This window comes from Lycium ferocissimum, chromosome 1 (assembly GCF_029784015.1).
Source record: "Lycium ferocissimum isolate CSIRO_LF1 chromosome 1, AGI_CSIRO_Lferr_CH_V1, whole genome shotgun sequence".
NCBI classification, from domain to species: domain Eukaryota; kingdom Viridiplantae; phylum Streptophyta; class Magnoliopsida; order Solanales; family Solanaceae; genus Lycium; species Lycium ferocissimum.
Genome location: NC_081342.1, coordinates 25,170,565 through 25,193,094, shown reverse-complemented (window position 1 = coordinate 25,193,094; position 22,530 = coordinate 25,170,565). Strand labels below are relative to the sequence as shown.

At 37.5% G+C, this 22,530-nt stretch overlaps 1 protein-coding gene across 1 annotated transcript; it reads left to right on the top strand.

Moving 5' to 3' along the window:
- Positions 1 to 818: 818 nt before the first annotated feature.
- On the top strand, positions 819 to 22,045 carry LOC132063546 (rhodanese-like domain-containing protein 7). The gene is given in 7 exon segments (XM_059456131.1): positions 819 to 823; positions 1,824 to 1,873; positions 1,876 to 2,237; positions 4,392 to 4,643; positions 4,775 to 4,873; positions 20,705 to 20,989; positions 21,659 to 22,045. Coding segments are annotated over 7 exon segments (1,431 nt in total). The 3' UTR covers positions 22,037 to 22,045.
- Positions 22,046 to 22,530: the final 485 nt, after the last annotated feature.

Below are 22,530 nucleotides of genomic sequence, written 5' to 3'. Positions count from 1 at the left end.
CATGCTTTATAAAAAAAAAAAAAAAAAAAATTTAAATTATTTTTTATTTTTTAAAAATCATTTTTTTAAAAAAATATTTTTTTATTTTTAAAAAAAATATTTTTTAAATTTATTTTTATTTTTTTAAAAAATTAATATTTTTTTTTTTGCTCAAAAACTTATGTATGAAAGTTGTAATAAATGTGTATATCTCGCCACACTTAAAAAGTTTTTTCAAAATTTAGTATGAAAAAAAATGTATGAAAATGTGTATATCTCTGCTCAAGGCTTAAAAATCCGCTCAAAATTGTGTGTATGAAAACAATATGAAATTTGTATCTTGCTCATGTCTTAAAATTTCACATTTTCATGTATAAAGTTCATGTTAGATTTATGTAAAATTAATACAACTACAACAACATTGTATATAACTTTGATACAACATTCAAGACTTAAAATAATCGCTCAAATTTTTGTGTATGAAATGTGTATATCTTGCCTGGGCTTAAAAAGCTTGCTCAAATTTTATGTATGAAGAACGTATGAAATGTGTATATCTTGATCAAGGCTTAAACATTATGCTTAAAATTTTATGCATGAGAATGGTATTTAAATGTGTATATATCTTCTCAAGACTTAGAATTTCATTCACATTATTTGTATATAAATTTCATATTAGGGTTTCGGAAAATTAATACAACTACAAATAAATATCAGAATAATTTTCATACAATATTCAAGGCTTAAAGTTTTCGCTCAAAAATTTTGTATATGAAAATTATATTAAAAATTTTGCTCACACATACACATTTCATACAACTTTTTCATACATTATAAATATGAGGTAATTTTTTAAGCCATTGAGCAAAAAAAATTAATATTTTAAAAATATATAAAAATTATTTTTTTAAAAAATAAAAATATTTTTTTTTATAAAAATATATATATTTTCCGGAAAAATAAAAAAACGAAAAATATATGAAAATTCGTCATGTTTTGTAATATATCGTTATGTTTTGTAAATAAGGAAAACTATCGTTACGTTTCAGAATATTTCTCCTTAACATGTATATATACGTAGTTTTCCCATCAATTTAAGGGTACTAATCTCTCTTTCAAAATGTAGATTAAGTTAAAATCACATGGAGCTAAAGTTATTTTGCTAACCTTTTAACATTCACAAAATTTGTCCACAGTTAATAGACGTTTCGCCATAAATTTCAAATATTTTTTATTCTACAATGCCCATACAACAAACTCAAAGCTACAAGAAGATGATGAAGAAAAACACTGAAGACATGATTAAGTTCTGGCTTATACTTACAACGGTTATATACTCGAAAATGATAGATAGAATTTCACAGGTTATATTCACAGAAAACATCAGGCCGAAGTCACAAGTATATAGCTATGCCATGTGTAAAACCTTGCTGAAATGTTTAGCATTTCTAGCTTGGTTCCAACACACGTCATATTAGCTAGCTCTTATTTTATGCATTTTTGTAAAGAGTTTTTGCTTTCTTATTAATAAAATCACTCTCAATAGGCAGCCTGTCTACCAGCCAAAAAAAAGGTCAGATATTTTTCATTTTATTGGAAATTTATGAAGTTAGTGTTAAAGATAAAGTTGTGTCTAATTATAACTTTATGCAAAGGAGAGAATAAAATATTTTATTTGAAATTTATAAAGATGAAGTTGGAAAACACATTTTGGAGCAGCAACAATAACAATAATATATCCAGAATTTTGCATTAATGCATTCTCAAGCTCGACATGTGTGTTGATAGAAATGCCTTTTAGCGTTAAATGTTAGAATGGAACACTAATGTGTATTACATCCGAGTTGGGCATACCGGGTACTGGGAGCGTACCTGTCTCAATGCAGCCTCATCCTTTTTTCAGAAGAAGCGCTTCACTAACGGCATTAAGAATGCTATCATCATCATCCTTTTCAGCAAACCCTAATCTTTCACTACATTTCACCATGAAACCCACCACCACCGAAATACCACCGACAAAAGCCCCCAATTTTCCTTTCTTTACCAATCCCAAGATTACTATTTCGCAAAATGTTGCACCATCTAAGTGTTTCTCTGCAACAAACACTGTTCCCATTCTTAAGGTTAATAATGCTTTGGGGAATGAGGAGGTTGAAGGTAGCGACCCGCTACTTGTGGTGGTTTCTTTCTATAAATTTGCTGATTTCCCTGACCATGCTGATTTTAGGAAACCGTTGAAGGAACTCTGTGAGCAACTGGTAATTCTTGCTTTCTTTACTTCCTGAGTAGTATTTGTTATCTCACCTGTGTTCGGTTGTCGCATTATTTTGGCTGTGAATGCTATTTACTGCTTTCCTTATTATTAGTTGTCGTGTCTCCTTTATTTTCGCTTTCCCTTTTTTCAAACTGCTTTGAAATTCTTTAGTTGAGCCGAGGGTATATCGAAAACATAATCTCTATCTCCACGAGGTAGGAATAAGGTTATGTATACTCTACCCTTCCCAGTTCTCACCTGTGGAATTCCATCTCTATCCCTATTTTCCTGACCATTAGGAAACCGTTGAAGGAGCTCTGTGGGCAAGTGGTAATTCTTGTTTTTATTTTTATTTTTTTTATACTTCACTTATAGTTAATAGGTCTGTTTTATTGTGGAAAGATTAGAGCATATTTTTTAGCTTAAGGTTGTGTTTTGTTTCAAGTAGAATGTTTTCTTGGAAAACAAGTGGGTTTCTTACTTATTTTCTAGTGTTTTGTAAGGAAGCAAAAAATATAATATCCCAAGAGCATTTATATGCAATCTTGCAAAACATTATGGGGTAGGATGGGGTGGGGGTGGGGTGGTTAAGGGCTGGGGTTTGGGGGCTTTGGTGGGCGTGGAGGAAGATGAACTTGGAATGTAACTTATGGAACTTTTTTTCCCGACTTTAATTAGGAAAGTCATTTTCCTCATTTTTAAGGAACTTGTTTTCCTAGAGAAAATGTTTTGGCCAACCAAATGTGGGAAAATTGGAAAACACACCCTAAGTTGTAGAAGTATTCTTGTTATTGCAGCTTCAAAGGTTTAGTAACGGTTTAAAGTTGCAATACTGTTTTGTGCAAAAATTTATTTATTTATTTGAATGCAGTGCTAAGTGCACCCGTTCGCCTTTGTTGTTTGTGTCGTTCATGTTTCGAATTGGCGCGTGATTGCTAAAAGTATCCGCATATGAAGAGGAACATATATTGTTCATTTTCTGCAAGCTTGCAAAATTGCTACCTATTCTTTTTCTTGAAGTTGCTAAAGTAAGTCTGGGTTTTTGCTCAAGTGTCTAGTTTGATGCTCTGCTGTTGGGGCCAGTATTTGGTTGATATGCACTACCCATCTTGAGTCTTTGAGATGGGCCAGGAAGCCTGTTGCTTTGCTTTAATGCGGGGAGATGGCTTCTTTTTATCTATAATGTTTTGTTTTGTTTTTTTTTTTTTTTTTTGATGACAAGGGAATTTTTTTTTTTGGTGAAGTAATTAAAATTTATTAGAATGGCATCAAGAAGATGCAAGGTAGGTTACAACTAAGCATAAAGTCGTCTAAACAAGAATTAACATGAAGGTAGTCGAGTGATATGAACTTCGCAGCTCGCTACCCTTCTGGGTGCGCACATTGGTAAACCTCGCTCCCCGTGCAATAGCCCGCAAACCACGAAGAGGTAGTCCGCACTAGGGCAGCACTATACGACAAGCTCGATCCAGAAGACAAATCCCCTGTTGTTGTAGGCAGGGGGTTTCGAACCTGAGACCTCCATTATGAAAGCCCCACGCTCAACCAACTACCACTTTAAATTTCTATCGTCTTTTTTGTTCAGAATAATTGAAAAACTACCCACTTCTCGTTTTGCCTCCCGCGCCGGTTCCCTCGCTTGGTAGGCTGCGGGGGGGGGGGGTGTCTTTGCGAGGTTATGTGCGAACTCGACTTTGTTATCTGATGACAAGGCCTGAGATTGACCTACAATTCTTCGCACTGAGGAGGGGCCGACATCCCCGTCTCGATCCTCATCCATTTTCTTTTTCTCGAAGAGGGCGAGTCTTCATCATCTTGAGGTTCGTACAGTTGTTGAGAGGACCCAGGCAATATAGAATCACCCAAATCTTGAATAATAAATGCATTACCCGGTCTTTAGTTTCTATCACATTAAAAGTCGGATGTTTCAATAAAGGACGTGATAATAACTTTTGCTCGTGCTTCTTCTCAGCATTTTTCGGTTGTTGTTTTTGTCTATGATAAAGTAGTAGCTTCCCATTATATGACATGTTTGATGTGTTCTTTGTATGGCTGGTGAAACCTTTTCCCTTTATTCAGCTCCTCTTCATAAGTACAATTTTGTTTGATAATACATTTCTCAATGTCACTGGTTCCTCACTAAGCTGATCAAATTCAGCGTGTTTCAGGTGGAATTATTCTTGCACCTGAAGGAATCAATGGGAGCATATGTGGTACACGGGATTCAGTGGAAAGTGTTCTTGCATTCATTCAAAGTGATGAGCGTCTGAAGGGACTTAGATTGGTTGAGTCACCAGTGAGCCCTGAGGAAGAAGCTCTTCATCATGGGCATACAAGCAGCTCTCCTCTTGCAGCGGGCGAGGATGCTCCCTTTAGGTGGGACCACGTGAGGGTGAAGCTCAAAAAAGAGGTATATTCGCTGGCTAATTGCGATAAAGTTGCCTGAGGTTGAAGATAATGCCCATATTCCCCTCAGATCTTCGAAGTTGCTTTGCGTATATCGTTTTAGCATCAAGCACTCACCATATGTTTCTTGAACAGATAGTTACACTTGGAATGCCTTCTGTTTCACCAATTGAAAGAGTTGGCAAGTACATTAAACCGAAGGAATGGAACACATTGATTAGTGATCCAGATGTTGTAAGTTCTTTAGTTTCAGTAAAATCCTGGTTCTGTCTAATTACTGATTAAAAATTCTGACATGTAACTGACTCATAACTTCAGCTTGAGCCTAAAATCCGTCTAATTCGCTTCATATCCTTTGGTTGAGTTGTGATTAAAGTCATGCATTTCCTAAAGGATATCCTTTTTTTTTTAATTGGTAAATAATATCCATCCTGTATTTTGATTTTACTTTCCACTTATATGAACCATCATTTATGTGTAATGTAGCTTATACCTCTGAAAATTGCTCGGACTTGTTTTTTCTACCGATAGAGTAGAATCCTTGCATTTGCCACATTATTGAATCTCATCCCATATATAGTATGCCTAGAGGTATCACCAAAGTTTTCAATGCATAGAGTAGACTTAATGTTGTGTTTGATCCGCCTTTTGGATTGTCAACTAGACTTATAACCACACAGGACTGGAAGGTTGAACCAAGAAAACGTCACATACCTACTTAATCTTGAAATTTAGGGCATTCAACCCTTTATTTGAACCCTAAAACTTGACTTAATTGGTATAATTGGTATCATTTTTCCTTTACAGTGTTGTCGCTACATCCTAGTTTAGTCTCATCTTTTTTTTTTTTTTTTTTTTTGCGAACTTGTTTAGTGCAGAAAAAGCAAAATCTCCTGTCTTGTTTATGTTGCATTTCAGAATATTGAACTTGCTTGTAGCAGGAGTGACCAAGTAAATTAGTGAATAAGTGTTCATTTTTCCTACGTCAGGGTACTCCTTCTATTTTCCTTCTAAAGAAAAGTAAGTACTCCATATTTCCTACTTTTTTTGATAATTCATTCTCCACTAGCCCCAAAACAAAGCAACACAAGTTGTAATGGCATACAATTAGGAAAACATAAAGATGAGAAACAATGGGATAAATAAAAGAAAAAGGAAAATCCAGTCTAATAAGAAACCCCTTAGGAACGACCTGTAACTTTTCATTGTACATTATCTCTGCCACTAATCAGTAGAACTGCCAAAATCGTGGTTTACAATGTCTTGGTTCCGATGAGAAGGAAAAGAGATTGCTCTTTGCATAACTGAAATAAGGGAAAATGTCTAAATTTGCCTCGAGTCCTGAACTATGCAAAATGGTCTACCTTTGCCCTCTGTTAATTGTTGAGGTCAATTGAGCCTTTACTGTTACATAATTGGCTCACCTATGCCCGTATTCACCGATGGAAAATTAGTTGGTCTTAGTTAGATTTTAGTTACAATAAATAATACTTGGGTTACCACGTGTCCCCTATGTGCCAAAATTTTAATCCACCCTTTTTCCAATCAGCTCCCTCTTCCTCTCTATCCCTTATACCACGGTGGGCATCTTCACCTTTCCGCCACCAACAATATCATCACCACCTTCAAGCCTTCACCTATACAAAAGACGTTAGTCGAGAAGGCTAAACCCTGCAATGGCCACCATATTGGATAATCACCCTCACTCCAACAAAAACTAACATTTTTTGAAGCACTCAAATCTGCCATTGTCAATTCCACTTCCACTCCTGGAAAAACTATCCCACCACTTCACCACCAACAAAATGCATGTCAGCAAATATGGCAGGTAGAAGGTAGAGATGTAGGACCGGACATCCTCGCGCCCATTTTAGGACCGTAAAACTTTGAAGCCAATCTGTGGAAAGTGCGAGCTTCACCGGCGTGCCTTGGAATTGCTGTAACTTGGAACTCGTATAGCAATATGTGGCCAGAATCTGAAGGAATACCCAACAACCTCATCTTGCATTAGTGGTTGTTGGATAACACGTAACTCAGTGAAGCGAGGCGAAATGAAAAAGTGGTCGCTTCTCAGACGAAAGCGAGAAGCGTGTGTAGCGAGGTAAGGGATGGAAGCGTACATTTATGTTTTTAAGCTTACTTTCTGCTGCTCTTCCTCTTCTTTAAGCTCAAGGTATGGCTTCTTCATCGTTTTTCTCTTCTTCTACTACTACTACAACAACAACAACTACTACTACTATCTTCTCCTGTGCTGCTGTTCTGCTAGGGTATCATTGCTTCACTGCCCTTTTTTGTTCTTTTTCTTCTTGATTTCGCTGCTGTGGCACATCTTCTTCGCCGACTGCGCCATTGCTGGTGGGGCTTTTAAAAAGAACGTAGTTTTCTTTCAGTTTGTTTGATAGTAAAAAAATCAGGGCAAATGCTCCCAGGCACTTATCCCGAGGCAATGCTATAAAGTTGCTTTTGGATATGCGGTCCCAACTCCGGTGGTCCTTCCGATCACCGGATCTCTCACTCTACTTCCTTTTCTTTCAACCTTCTAGGAGATGGATGATAGCATTTATTTCGCGGTAGGCTTTAAGTCTTATGATATTACTAGATCCTCAAATACGAAACAGAACATTGGTTTGACCGGGACCGAAAGAGGTAAAAATTTCATCGAAGAGTTTCTTTGAACAAGAAGACTTTGGAATGGATAGTCCGGAGAATATGAGGAGGCATCAAAGGTACGAGGCAATGTAGTGAGAAGATGGAAGAGAGAGACGCTTTCCGAGACCTTTTGCTCCGAATTTTAATGGCTTTGCGTATATATTAGCATTATCGCTTTTACGAGGGAGAAGGAGAGCGGTGATAATCATACCCGAAGTATCGTTTAATGCTGGCTGGACCTATCCGGCGACAAGATTGGCGATTCATTAATAGCTTTGTTGACAAATTTAATGTGAGGAAGCCTAGGTTTGTGGACAAAAGAGAGTTCCAATATGCAATTAAAAGCGTAAATGGTCGAACAACGAAGGCCGGGGTTTCCGCATTAAAGAGGGGAGAGGTTATTCGATAAAGGAAGGTATGGCACGTCATCAGAATATGGTACTTGGCAGATGCTCGTTGGTTACTTTGTAAATGAGGAAGTTCCAACTTTGTATGACCTACGAAGATGGACTTCTTCCACTTGGAAACAGATCCATGGGCTCAATATTTATGACATGGGAGAAAATCGATTTTGAATTTCCATCCAAAAGCATAGCTGAGCAAGTCCCTTGAAAGGGAGTGGCACTGGAAAAGAGCCCAAATCAATCTTCAGTGGTGGTCTTCTTATCAGGGGTCATAGAAAAAGGAAATATGCCAAATTCCGTCTGGATTAGGGTTGTGGGTGTGCCTCTCCAATTCTGGTCATCCGAAGTCTTCAAAGTCATTGGTGAATTTTGTGGAGGCTGGCTGGAAACAGAGGAAGAGACTCCAACTCCGAATCATCTAAAGTGGGCTAGAATCGAGTCAAAGGAGATGGTAGAAAGGTTCCTAAAGAAGTCACCCTGCAGCAAGGCAGATTTCTTTTTACCCTCCAGGTTTGGGTGGAATCTCCGCTAGAGTTGTCATCGGAGAAGAAGAGGAGGAAAAGAGGTGTTACATTCTTTTACCCAGCGTATATCGAAGACACTGGGTAAAAGTACAGATACAGTAGCTAGCGGAGAAGGAAAAGACAGATGCCGTTGACTTCTGCAGGTGATTCCGCAGGCAAGCGGGGTAGGTTTAAATTCAAATACCGAGAAGGGCCAGATTTATGTTGGATCTGCGAAGGGTTTAATTTTGGGCCCAAATAAATTTAATTGTTTGGCCTAATATGAGTCTGAAAAGGGACCAATTTTTAAGTGAATCACATGGTTGGTCACGTGCATCTTCTACAGAACTTAAAACCCGAGGATAGTTCCACCGTAGATGGCTATAAAAATCACTTCAACAACTTGAAAGAGATGGCATCCAAATTCTCGAGTGCTTTGCCAATTGGGAAGCTTCTACCAACATGCAAAAGGCAATTTCAATTCCCTCCTCTTCTCTATTACCACTTCACCGCATTCCCGCTTAGGGTTCAAGAAAGTGGCGAATTTAAATATTGGGTCGGGGAGGAAAGATGCGAGAGATAAAGGAATGGATCAAGACCGAGAGTTTGAAGAAGAAGAAGAAGATGGGCAGATGGTCTTGCCAACTGAAAGTCAAGAGGATGAAGAGAAAATTGAAGAACATGGGAACACAAACCAGATAACTCTTCTGGGAGAGCCTACTCCTATACAAACAAATTTTTCGGAATGTGAAGAGGAAGCAGTGATGAGATCGAACCTGTGGGTTCAGGGTAATATTGTGAGGTTGAGCCAGGAATTCGGAGCAGCATTTGAAGGTTGCTCTAGGGAGGCCGAAGCTTTATTCACAAAGATTGACCAGAGGAGAGAAAAAGGCATAACTTCAGTTATCTCAATAGAACATAATGCTGATAAAGAGACAGTTCCTAGGGAGCTAAGAAATTTGATATTTGATATGAATTACAAAGATGGGGAACCAAGGAGTGAATCAAGAAGTAGGGGGAGGAAACTAATAACTCCTTTATAACGAAGATAAAATAGTTTCTTGGAACGTGAGGGGGGTTGAATATGGAGAGTAAAAGGAATACCGTAAGGAGTAGAATACAACAATGGGGGGCTGATATCTATGTTCTGGTGGAAACAAAATTGAGTGGGGAAGTGGGAAATTATCTACAACAACTCTGGGGAAATAGATGGGTGGGGGGTGTATGGCTTGAGTCATTAGGCACTAGGGGGGCATTATAGTGTTATGGGATAAGAGGCAGTGGAGAGGGAAATAGTGGAAAATGGGAATCAAAGTTTAACTTGTAAATTGTGTGGGATAAATCAAGATTTCATCTGGTTTATTACAGCAGTTTATGCTGATTGTGGGAGAATTGTAAGGAGGGAACTGTGGGAGGAGATAGGTGCTATGAGGGCTTTATGTGAGGGTCCGTGGGTGGTTTGTGGTGACTTTAATGTCACAAGGTTCCCATCTGAAAGAACTGAATGTAGCAGGCTATCTAGTGCTATGAAGGAATTTTCTGAGTGCATCAATGAGGTGGAGTTAGTGGATCCTCCTTTATTTGGGGGGTCCTATACTTGGAGAGGGGGGACAAATCACAGAACTGCCTCTAGGATTGACAGATTTCTCTTTTCAACACTTTGGGATGAAATGTTCTTACAGATCAAACAGGATGTAATGCCAAACCTGGGATCTGATCATAATCCGATCATGCTAACATGCGGAGATTGGTCCTTTAAGAAAACTTATTTCAAGTTTGAAAATTGGTGGTTGAAGGTGGATGGTTTCAGAAGCAAAGTGCAGGAATGGTGGAGCTCCTTTGATGTTACAGGAAGACCAGACTTCAAGTTAGTTGCAAAGTTAAACCTGTTAAAAGGTAAACTTAAAGAATGGAGCAAGGAGAATAAGGGAAACTGGAGGGAAAGAAAAGACAAAATACTGGAACAAGTTGGCAGCCTAGAAGTTATTCAAGAACAAAGACCTCTGACTGAAGATGAGCAATTGCAGAAGGCTCAGTTGGCTATGGAGTATGAAGAAGTGGCTAGAAATGAAGAGATAGCATGGAGACAAAGATCTAGAGTGCAATGGATCAAAAGTGGAGACAAAAACACAAAGTATTTTCACAGGATGGCCACAGCTCACAAAAGATTCAACACTATTGACACTTTAATGGTTGATGGAGTTAGCTCCTCTGAACCTATGGATATTCAGAATGCAATTCTAGAATTCTATCAGAACCTTTACAGTGAGACAGAAGCATGGAGACCAAACTTGAACATTCAAGGTGTCCAAAGCATAACTGGAGAAGAGCAAATATGGATGTCAAGGCAATTTGAAGAAGATGAAGTATGGGAAGGGATCAAACTGTGTGCTGCTGATAAGGCACCTGGCCCAGATGGATACACAATGGCCTTCTTCCAGGCATTTTGGGATGTTTTGAAGGAGGATTTGATGCTGACTTTTCAGAATTTCCATTCTCAACAGATGTTTGAAAAAAGTTTCAATGCCACCTTTGTGGCCTTGATCCCAAAGAAGGTGGGTGCAACTGAACTAAGGGACTTTAGGCCCATTAGTTTGAACTAAGGGACTTTAGGCCCATTAGTTTGATCACTGGTGTGTACAAAATAATTTCCAAAGTGCTGGCAGAAAGGCTAAAGAGAGTGGTGAGCAAGTTAGTCAATAAGCACCAAATGGCATTCATAAAGGGGAGACAAATTATGGATGCTGCTTTAATAGCAAGTGAGTGTATTGACACCAGACTTAGAGGAGAAGAGCCAGGAGTGATGTGCAAGCTGGATATTGAAAAAGCCTATGACCATTTGAACTGGAATTTTCTTATCAACACTCTAAGACAAATGGGGTTTGATTGCAGGTGGCTAAAGTGGATGGAGTTCTGCATTAAAACTACCAGGTTCTCTATTCTAGTAAATGGAGAACCTGTGGGTTTTTTTCTTGCAGAAAGGGGCTCAGGCAGGGGGACCCTTTATCCCCTTTCCTTTTCATTATAGCTATGGAAGGCTTGGACAGCATGATGAGAATTGCTTCTCAAAATAGCTGGATCAGAGGATTTAATGTGAGAAATAGGGCTAATGAGGCTATGGAAATCTCCCATCTACTGTATGCTGATGATACAGTAGTTTTTTGTGAGGCAAATCAGGAACAGATATGCCATTTGAGGGTGATACTAGTGGTTTTTGAAGCATGTTCTGGGCTGAAAGTCAACTGGAGGAAGAGCAGTATATTCCCAGTCAAGGAGGTGCAGCAGATCCAAGTGCTTGCAAGCATTTTGAATTGCAAGATTGAGAATTTGCCTACTGTTTATCTTGGAATGCCTTTGGGATCAATGCATAAAGCAGTGAAAATCTGGGATGGCATCATAGAGAAGACTGAAAAGAAAACTAGCTCTATGGAAATCTCAATACCTATCCTTGGGAGGAAGACTCATCTTAATCAACTCAGTCTTGGACTCCTTGCCAACATATGTGATGTCCTTATTTCCTATACCAAGCAAGGTGGTTAAGGCTTTGGACACTCTAAGGAGAAACTTTCTATGGCGAGGAAACAATGAGGGAAAAAAGTTCCACTTGGTAAATTGGGAAGTAGTTCAACAAAGCAAAATGCATGGAGGATTGAGGGTGAAGAACCTAAAATTACAGAATAAAAGCTTACTCATGAAATGGTTATGGAGATATAATCAGGAAGAGCAGGCACTATGGAAAGAGGTAATTCAACATAAGTATAGCCAAAATGGGAAATGGTGTACAAATGAGGTGACAAATACCTATGGTGTGGGGGTATGGAGGACCATTAGAGCTTTCTGGCTGGCTCTGAAGGCAAATGTTAACTACAAGGTGGGTAGGGGTGACAAGATTCTTTTCTGGAAGGAAAATTGGAGTGGACAGGGGACATTACAACTACTGTTTCCTAGCTTATTTTCTATAAGCACAAATCCAGATAGTACAATAGAGGAGATGTGGTCTCCCAAGGCTGGAATTTGGTTTCAGAAGACTTCTAAATGATTGGGAAATAGCATGGGTAGCAGAACTATTGACAGTAATTGGTGGATTTCAAGGAACTAATTTTGAGCCAGATAAATTGACATGGAAGCATAATCAAGATGGACTGTTCTCTGTGAACAGATTGTACAACAAGGGTTTGACTGAAATTTCAGGGAGGACACCAGGACCTTGGAAATCCATTTGGAAGAGTGTGGCACCAACTAAGGTGAAGTGTTTCACCTGGTTGGTAGCTTGGAGAGCCTGCTTGACTCATGAAGCACTGCAGAAAAGAGGAATAAACATTGCTTCAAGATGCTCATTATGCAAGGAGGCCTTAGAGTCAAACAATCACCTTTTCCTTCATTGTAAAGTTACGGCACAAGTCTGGGCATTGTTCATTAATTTGGCTAAGGTGAATCGGACTATGCCTCGAACACACCGCGTACCTTCTAAGCTGTTGGATAAGAAGGGGAGGGAGCAAGAGTCAGAAGATTTGGTGGAAAACAGTTCCTGCCTGCATCTGGAACATTTGGAAGGAAAGAAATGACGAGAATTTTTAAAGGCAGAGAAAGTTCATTGCAGAAGATCCAATGGAAGGTCTTTACTTCATTAAGTTTTTGGTGTAAAGAACAATATGTAGAAGAGGAAGTTCGATTAGTGGACTTTTTAGGATTCCGTAAGTATTTCTCTTTCGGAAATGTAAATTTTTGGAGGTGGCCAGCATACCCTTAATCTTTGAGGAATACAAAATTACCGCTTTCAAAAAAAAAAAAATCAGTTTATTTAATATTTCTTTGTTTAACAGTAAAAATCAGTTTATTTATGTACTTTTTTAATATTATATAAATAAATACACCTTTTAATTGGGGTGGTTTTAACGTTACCAGTTTCAAAAAAAAAAAAAAATACACTTTTTAATTGGTTTTAATTAGGCCTGTGCACGAATCGGTTCGGTTCGGTTTGACCATTATCGAGTTGAAATTTCGAATTTCGACTTTCTAAAATTCTCAACCAAACTCTATCCATTCTAGGTTCAATTCAATTCGCTTTTTATTATTTCGGTTCGGTTACACAATCGATTTGTTCGGTTTATTCGAAATTTAAACAAGTAACTATTTCATTTCAGTTTTAGAGTAAACGTAACAAAAAATAATGAGATCCTAAATTTGCAGCCTTATAACCAAGACATTAACCAAGAAAAAACCATAAACTTGCAAGCATAATAGCATATAAATAGCAAAACAAGAGCTTTATAATTTGTGCAAGCATTCAAATCCGCCAACACCACATTACATATACAACAACAACAACAACAACAACAACAACAACATACCCAGTGAAATCCCACAGTGTGGGGTCTGGGGAGGGTAAAATGTACGCAGACCTTACCTTCAACCGGAAGACCCTCGGCTCGCATTACATATACCAAATTAATAATCCAGAATCTTGCAACTTGCAAGCAGACAAGCATAATAACTCAGTTTGCATCCTCAAAAAAACAAAAACAAAAACTCTAATTTGTACAGTCTAAGATCAAAGAACAAACAAAGCCATGGGTGGAGGCAGTGGCCAAAAGATGGCTCGTGAGAAGAACGCTGAAAAGATGAAAGACCAAAAGGAAAGTCAGCTTGAGGCCAACAAGAAGGCCATGAATATCCAGTGCAAGGTGTGCATGCAGACATTCATTTGCACCACTTCTGAAGTTAAATAAATATTACTTCACTATTAAGTATTAAGCGTATATATAGTTAGACTATTAGAGTATTAGTCATATTAGTCAGTAGTGGCATATAAATTCGGTTTGCTCGGGTCGGTTCGGTTGATAATTGAAGCCAACCATATCCGAACAGTTAAACCGTAATATTTTACAATTGCATTTGTAAATCGAAATCGAATTGTATTATCCAAATTGAATTATCCGAATTGTTTCGAATCGGTTCGAAAATTCGGATTGAACCGATTTGTGCACAGGCCTAGTTTTAATAGTAAAAAATCAGTTTTTCTAATAACTTTTAATAGTATTATACCAACACTTTTTTCAGTTTGTTTAAGAGTAAAATATCAGTTTATATAAATATTATTTAAATAAAAAAAATACTTTTTTGTCCAGTTGGTTTTATTTCAATAGTACCAAATCAGTTTATGTAGACACTTCTATTATAGCATTTTTTTAATACTTTAAGTTTGTTTAATGGTGAATAATCAGTTTATTTAATAGTAGTTTTATTTCTCTTTTTTCTTATTATTTGTTTCGGTTTCAGATTTAGTTTTGAGGCCCTAAACCATTTCGTTTTGACTTTGTCCCTCCTATGGAAACTATTAGTTACTTGTTAAATTGAAAGATTTGCTAATAGATATTATTTTTGTTGCGCTTTGTTTAGTTAGTTATTTTATTTATTTGTGAAGTGTTAATTTTGCAACTTTTTTAAAATTACGCTTCACTTCAGTGAAGTGAGCGCTTCGTTTCGCTTCTGGATTCACGCTTTAAGCGAGGCAGATCCTTGTCGCTTTTTTCCGCTTCGCGCTTCCAAAAACACTGATTCAGGGTGGAACTTCAGATCATGCTCAGTAAGTTCGTGCGAAAATAGTTAGTAAAGATGCCTCAAAAGGACGAGATAAAGCATCTGCTGCAGAATTTTGCTTCCTAGGTCTGTAATTAATGCGGAATTCATAGTCCACAAGCTCCATTTCTGTTGCTCTAGGGTCTGTATGGTCGGGTTAGTCAAGTTCAAGGATTGTTGATCAATCAGAATGGTGAAACGACGCCTGAGGAGATATTGTCGCCACTTGCTCACAGTTGATTAGTGGTGAACATTCTTTATGATAAGTTGAGGCCCTTTGCATGTGCAAGCTCAGTCCCTTGCTGAATTAAGATATAGGTGCCCTTTTCGAGAAAGCACAATGCCAATCCCTTGACTTGGAATATCTGTCTCCACTTAAAAATTATGGCTAAAATCCGACAATGCTATTACTGGTGTTCAGCCCAATTTTCCCTTCAAGGTCTCAAACGTCAATTAGGCCGCTTCAGTCCATTTAAAGGGCTTCATGCGTAGTAAGTCTGAGAGGTCCTTTGTTCAAAGCATAATGATGAATGAATCAGCGGTTGTAGTTGGCTAGCCCCCAGAAAGCATCGTGCTGACAAAGATTTTGCTTGGGTCAACTATTAAGCGATTAAAAGATGTAACACGATTTAGGTAATCCACCGATGTTTGGCCAAATTGATGAAGCAATTGCATAACCAAAATCAGGTGCTCCAAGTGGTCTAACCAAGTGAGGCTATAGACTAGTATATTGTCAAAGAAAACTAGGGCGAATAGACGTAGAAAAGGCCGGAAAAATCTCGTTCATGATGGCCTGAAACGTGGACGTACCATTGGTTAATCCGAACGGCGTCACGAGAAACTTGTAATGCTTATCATGAGTGTGGAAAACGGTCTTGGCTATGTCCGGTTTGTCTCTGATTCGATGATAACATGACCGACTTATAATAATATTTCACCCCATGCAATTCGTCAAACAACTCACCTTGTGCATTATCCGGTTATCGCTCAGTGTCTAATCAAGTTCCATCCCCTTTTGTCAAATCATCTTTTTCAAGGAATCTTACAAGGCTTTATGTCACATTCCTCATTTACTTCCCAAAATAAGGAAACATGTTTCCCTTATTTTTGGCTTTTTGAAAGCCACTTTTGACCACACATTTGTTCTCTTTCTATACATACACATGTACATAGAAGACAACCTGGGGGAAAACATATATTTTTTAAGGAGGGAGATACATTTCAGCAAATTTTTTGCTCTCTCCTTTCTCTAGCCGTTGTCGTCGGCAACCTCCAGCGGTTGACGTACGTGCACGCCGGAGTAATTATTTTTCGGCGACTTGAGACGGTAGGATCTTGAGAGGACAAAAATATACACATGTGAATATATATAAAACACAAACCTTACAAAAAATATATATAAAACACAAAAAAAGAGGGTGCGCCAGAGTTCGACGTTTTCTGTTCAGATAAACCAGATCCGACCATCTGAATGGATTTGGCTAGCTCTGGTGGGACTTGCTTCATATTCCATAGTTGCTACTCAAGGAGAAGAGGAAGTGAAGGGGATAGCAGAGGTCGTCGGCAGTCGATGTCTCTGGTGGCTCGCCGGCGATGGATGCAAGCTAAAGCCTGAAATAGAAGGAAGTAAATGAGAAGATTAAGTTAATAAAGAGAAAGAAAAGAAAAAGGGTCGTCAGACTTCGGCACTGCTGGCGACGACAGTGATGAAACAGAGAAAGAAGAAAGGAAATTCGGGCCATGGGGGGAGATCGCGGTTGGTATGGTTGTCGCTCGCTGCTCTGGCGACTCGCCTACTATGAGCTTTAGTGGTCACAGAGGACAGCGGTTATAGAGCGGAGAGAGCAAATTTGATGTAATGTATCTCCAAAAATATGTTTTCCCTATTTTGTCTTCCATGCATGTGTGTATGTATAGAAAGAGAGAAAACAAATGTGGTCAAAAGTGGCTTTGAAAAAGCCTAAAATAAAGGTAACATGTTTCCTTATTTTGGGGAGTAAAAAGGGATGCGATATAAAGTTTTGTAAGATGTATTGGAAAAGGTGAATTGACAAAAGGAGATGAGACTTGATTAGACACTGAGTGGTAACCGGGTAATGGCACAAGGTAAATGTTGAAATACCTGTGAATCAGCTGTATTTGTTGTGTGGTTTCTTTCAGTTGGATCAATGACAGGGGATCACAAGATTGGCTACTGAGAGTGGTTTCAGTTGTTTGGTTTGTGTTTGAAATAACTTCTATGAATTGATGATAACAATCGATAAAATTATTAATTGGGCTAAAATAAACTTACTAATTAGTAAGAAGCAAAATGTTGTCATGTAAAACAATTGTATAACAAAATAATAATAATAATATTGATATATAAATAATGAAAAATCTTGATAAATTTCCCTTAGGATAGTAGTATTGTATAAAATTAGAATAATTTTGATAACAATGAATTGATAAAAATCCCAATATTTACAAAAAAGGGGATAATTATCAATAAATTGTTTAAAGTTGAAAAAATGTGTAAAAGTATCATATTATGCTATTAAGGTTCGTTTGGTTGGTGGGATGGGATAGACAAGAATATCCCGTGGGTTGGGATATCTTATGGAATTATTTTATTCCACCTTCTATATGGGGTAACTTATCCCACTATTCTAAAATAGTGGGATGAAATAATCTTGAGACTAAATAATACTCATTACCAAACACAGGATAAAATAATCTCATGGGACATCCCGAGATTATTATCCTTGCCCCACCTAACAAATGACCCCTTAAAGTGTTAATGACTTGGAAGTATGACAAAGTTAACTTTTGCCAAAATTGAGTTCCTCTAGAGACAATTTTTGGTCCTCCATAGAAGACCTCTAGATGAAAGCACCCATGTAACAACTCCCAACACACAGGTTGCATTGATAGAAATGACTGTTGATCCAAACGAAGCAGAACAACAATAACAAAATATTGAAGCTAATAGGTTTGGCCAGGCTTTTGGGAGGTCAAAAGTGTGTATTTTAAAAAAGTGAGGTGTTTGGCCAAGCTTTTGAGAGAAAATAAGTGCTTTTGGAGAGTAGCAGAAGTTGTTTTTAAAAGCTAAAAAAAGTAGCTTTTTGGCAAAAGTACTTTTTCTGTAAAGCGTTTTTGAGAAATAACACTTAGAAAGACTTTTTAAAGGCCTGGCCAAACACTAATTGGTGCTCAAAGTGCTTTTAGATCGATTAGCCAAATACAAACTGCTTCTCACCGGAAGTACTTTTTGGAAAAGCACTTTTGAAAGGAATATGGTACCAGCTTGTGTATTTTGGTGTATCTGGTTAGAAAGGAATAACACTTAGAAAGACTTTTTTTGAAGGCATGTATTGCCAATTTGTTTAGTTGGACCAAATTGGTCCTCAAAGTACTTTTAGTTTGATTAGCCAGCCAGTCTTTTTGTAACTCAAATGCTATATCTCATCTTCTTGATGCCTTTGAGTACTTTTGGAAAAAAAAAAAAAAAAAAAAAAAGCACTTTTGAAAAAAATAATTTTCAAAATTAGCTGATTTTAGAAGCTTAACCAAACGGGCTAGAAGTAAGATAGGTGAAAAACTAGAAGAAGGAGATTAGGAAAAAAGAGGGGAGGGACGAGGACAACAATGATTTCTCAACAAAAAAACAGTGATTTCTCAACAAACTTAGCCTGCTTTTCCTATCCTTCAAGCAGTACTTTTATAATATCAATTTATAACCAACTCTGCCCGTCACGTGATCATTCAACTTCCCAAACATAATCCTCAAGTCTCTTGGGTGGAATTATAATTCTCGTGCTCCTGCGTGGCAAATTCTGTTCAGCACACTCCTGGCTTCCTGCGTGGAAATGTGGCCCTCACGTTAATTAGCTCCTGGTGCAAGTGGTCCTTCATCTGCAACATTCCGTCCCTTGCAATCATAGAGACAATGATAAATATCTGAAGTGCAAGTAAAAATTTCTGTTCAGGAGGGTCGGAGAGTGCTTATTTCTTGACCAGGTTTCCTTTCTTTGCATCCATTTGATTTAGATTATTGATCAATTTCTAATCCCTGTAAATGAATTTTGTAATGGATCAAAAGGGTTTTCTGTGATCCGTAAATATAGTCAGACTACTCTATAACAACATTTTACTATAGCTGCCGAGTTTTCTTTGGAACTGAATCTTGATGTTATATTTTACCTTTGTATAACAACATTCTACCTATAACAATAGCGGCTGTCGTTATACTGGTACTTTCTTATAAAAGGAAACTCTCTATAATAGCCCTAATCAAATATTGATCGATTTTGCCTTTAATTATAATGATGCTAATTCTGATTGATGGAAGAAAAGGCTATCAAATACATTTTTGCTGAAAGTTTGGATGGATTCTCAAATTCAAGCGTTATTTTGCGACGAAGAAACTGGAATCTACAAAATAAGCGATAATTATAGATTTCTTTCATTAAATTTGATATATTTTCAATTAATTTTAAATGACGTATGTGCTTTGTTGAGTTTAATTGTTTGTAGCGTACAATTTAACTAGTTATTGGTTTACTAATAATCTATTAGCTTTTTAAAATGTTTAATTAATCAAACACGTTATCTTTTGAGATTTTAAATTTATAGATAGTTTTCCTTTATAACATAAATAGTCTAGAAAACCGACTTTTTTGCGTAAGTTGTCTATAACGGCCAAATAGGATGTAAACTTCAGATGCTATTATAAGTGTATAACAGTCAACGCTTTAGCAGCCAAAAAATGTTTGGACAAACGGCGCAATTACAGAGAGATCTGACGTATATTACAAGGACCTATATATGCTTTTGACCTGCCCAAGTTTGCAATGGAGTTACACAAAAAGGGCTGTATATGTGATTTGTGTTTGATTCGGTAACTTATATAGGATTTTAGAACCTTTTTCTGTTCTTTCTTATTCCTTCTGAAATGTTCTACAACCACCAGAATATAGTAGAAGAATAATACACTTAAATGCATAGTTTTTTTGCAGTTAATAGTATTTTATGTATACAATAAATATATATTGTTTGCATTCCAAAATATGTGAAAATTTCTCTGTATCTTGTACCAAAAACTTTAGCATGCTGGTCCATCAAATGCCACAAGCGAGCCGAGGTTCTCCTAGGTTGACTATTTGCATAAAATTACCAGACGTTGACTTTGAAAACTGAATGAATCAGGAATTCCAATTAAATCAAGAAAATGACTCAAACTAATTACTAAGCATGTTTGCTATCAGTTGTTAGGCTTATGCATATTCAAGGTGTTACTATCCTGATATACGGATGAAGTAAGAATCCCATGCAAAGCTTAGCATGGTAATATAGGGATATTCTAGTTATTACATGGAAGTAGTTTGGGAATTACCCATTCTTTTTGGGTTTTACTTATTAGCAAGTTCAAAGTCAGTATCCATGGCTGGTTAAATTCTTACCTAATGATCACTTGCTAGGGATCTTTATTAGACCTGCTTAGTTGATTTGAGCTACTGAACGACTTCATTCAGGTAGGAAGTAGGAGTACCATTACCTGTATATATGCATGGATTGTGCTGATCTTATCTGGTTCAGCGGTTTGATAACTTTGAAAGTTGATACTGGTTTATAATTTGATCCAGTTTTAAAAAGAACTTACATATATATATTTTGCAGCATATAATCATATTATTATTGGGCTCTATGGGGGAAGAGTTTCCAGTTTGAAGTCTCTTAAAATGTGCTATATAGGAATTCATTGCCTGTTCCTGATACATTGTTTAGGTTTTTGTGTTTGAAATTGAATTCTTGTAAATGAACTTGAAAGAAAATTTCGACAATAAAAGACATGCTATCCCCATGCTATCCCTTTCAAGGACTAACTATAGAAAACTACCTTGGTTTTCAGTAGTGATCCTTCACTGAATTTCAGTGTATTACTCAATTAGGTTGTGATTGATGTTCGCAATGACTATGAAATTAGAGTTGGGAAGTTCAAGGGGGCAGTTGATCCTTGTACCACAGCATTCCGGGATTTTCCATCATGGGTGGAGGATCGATTTAAACTTGCTGATTCAGGAGACAAGGTGGAGTCTTCTGGTTCTACTGGAGCATCAGATAAGCTGACAAAGGAAAAAGGAAACAAAAAAGTTCCTCGAGTTGCAATGTACTGTACTGGTGGAATTCGGTGTGAGAAAGCTTCAAGTTTTCTCCTCAGCAAAGGTTTTGAAGAGGTAAAAATAAAATCGAAATGGTTTATTCCTACGATTTTTAAGGAAACTGCAGATTTTCTCATGCCATATGCTTGATAAATGATACCTGTACATTTCAAACTGTGCTTTGGTTGACTGCACTTTGATAGTCTTTTCATACCTCTCCTACTATTGCGTCTTCTCCTCGTCAGTTTCTTAACCCCCCCACAAAAAAAGAAAGAAAAAGAAGAAAATTAATACAAGTAGAGATTTTGCTTGGGTCTAAGGCTCATGCATTTCTCTCTTATCATTGCATTGTATGTAATATGTATAGTGAAATTTGAGCAATCTATGTCGATGTGGTCTTTAGAACCACCAGCACCTCCAGGCCCCCTCTCTGCACTGGCAAACCAAACCAAATTAACTGAAGGGATGAAAAAAGAGAACCCGTTGAATTATGTTGGTTGCATCTATTTGCTGTGTACATGAAATCTCAGCCTATTAAAGACAAAAGAACCAAGGATATGCACCAATATCTTCCAATAAGCTGGGACTTCATAATCCTAGTGTTGTAGGTTGCTCCACTAGCAAATTCTTCAAACACCTTGGTGTGCAAACTGATGACGTCAAGAATTCTATGGTTATAACACGGTAGTGTTTTAATTGCTTAGACGATCTTGTTTCACGGTGCTTTTGGCTGACTCTTACCAGGTTTATCATCTAGAAGGTGGGATTTTAAGGTACCTGGAGGAAGTTCCCAAGACGGAGAGCCTTTGGGAGGGGGAATGCTTTGTGTTTGACAAGCGAGTTTCTGTAGAGCATGGTTTGGTGCAGGGAACGTTCAAACTTTGCTATGGATGCAAGAAACCAGTGAGTGATGCAGATATGGAATCTCCAGAATGGGAGTATGCCGTCTCTTGTCCGTACTGCTTTGCATCAAAATCTGAGGAAGAAAAGGAAAGGGCAAGAGCTCGACAAAGGCAGTTTGAGAAATGGGGTATCATTGGTGGTCCAGACAAGGGCCGCAGACTAGCAAAGACTCTGGATATCAACGAGAGTTCTGCTACTCAGATGTCAAAATCTTTATAGCCATCTAGGTTTCCACAGAGCTGGACTACTTCTGTACCATTTTTCTGCTGGAGAACAAGAATTTTCTGTCTTTTTAGGAACTAACAGTATACTTCTCTTACGAATGAAAGCAGTTCTGGAAACTGTGTTATTATGGCAAAGTCTCCGATCTCCATGATCATGGGCACTTCCCCCTTCTTTTCTCTGTTTTCTTTTCTTCAACGTGATCTCCCACAAATCTAATACTACAAAAAACTATACGAAAGTGGGAGGTCGCTTAAGAAGTTTGCTGGTAACCAAAGACTGTCCCCGTAGTAACTTTTGGTAGTAATTGACAAGTCTACATATACCTTAATTTACTCTTCTAGTATAGAAATCAAGAATAGATTGGTTAATGAAAGCAGGATATAAATCTGACATGAACATATAGGTTATGGTTATCGTCAACGGTATGTGTCAGAGATTATCACATAGTAATTTTTTAAACGTATGATGTCACTTGAAGATTAAAGGAG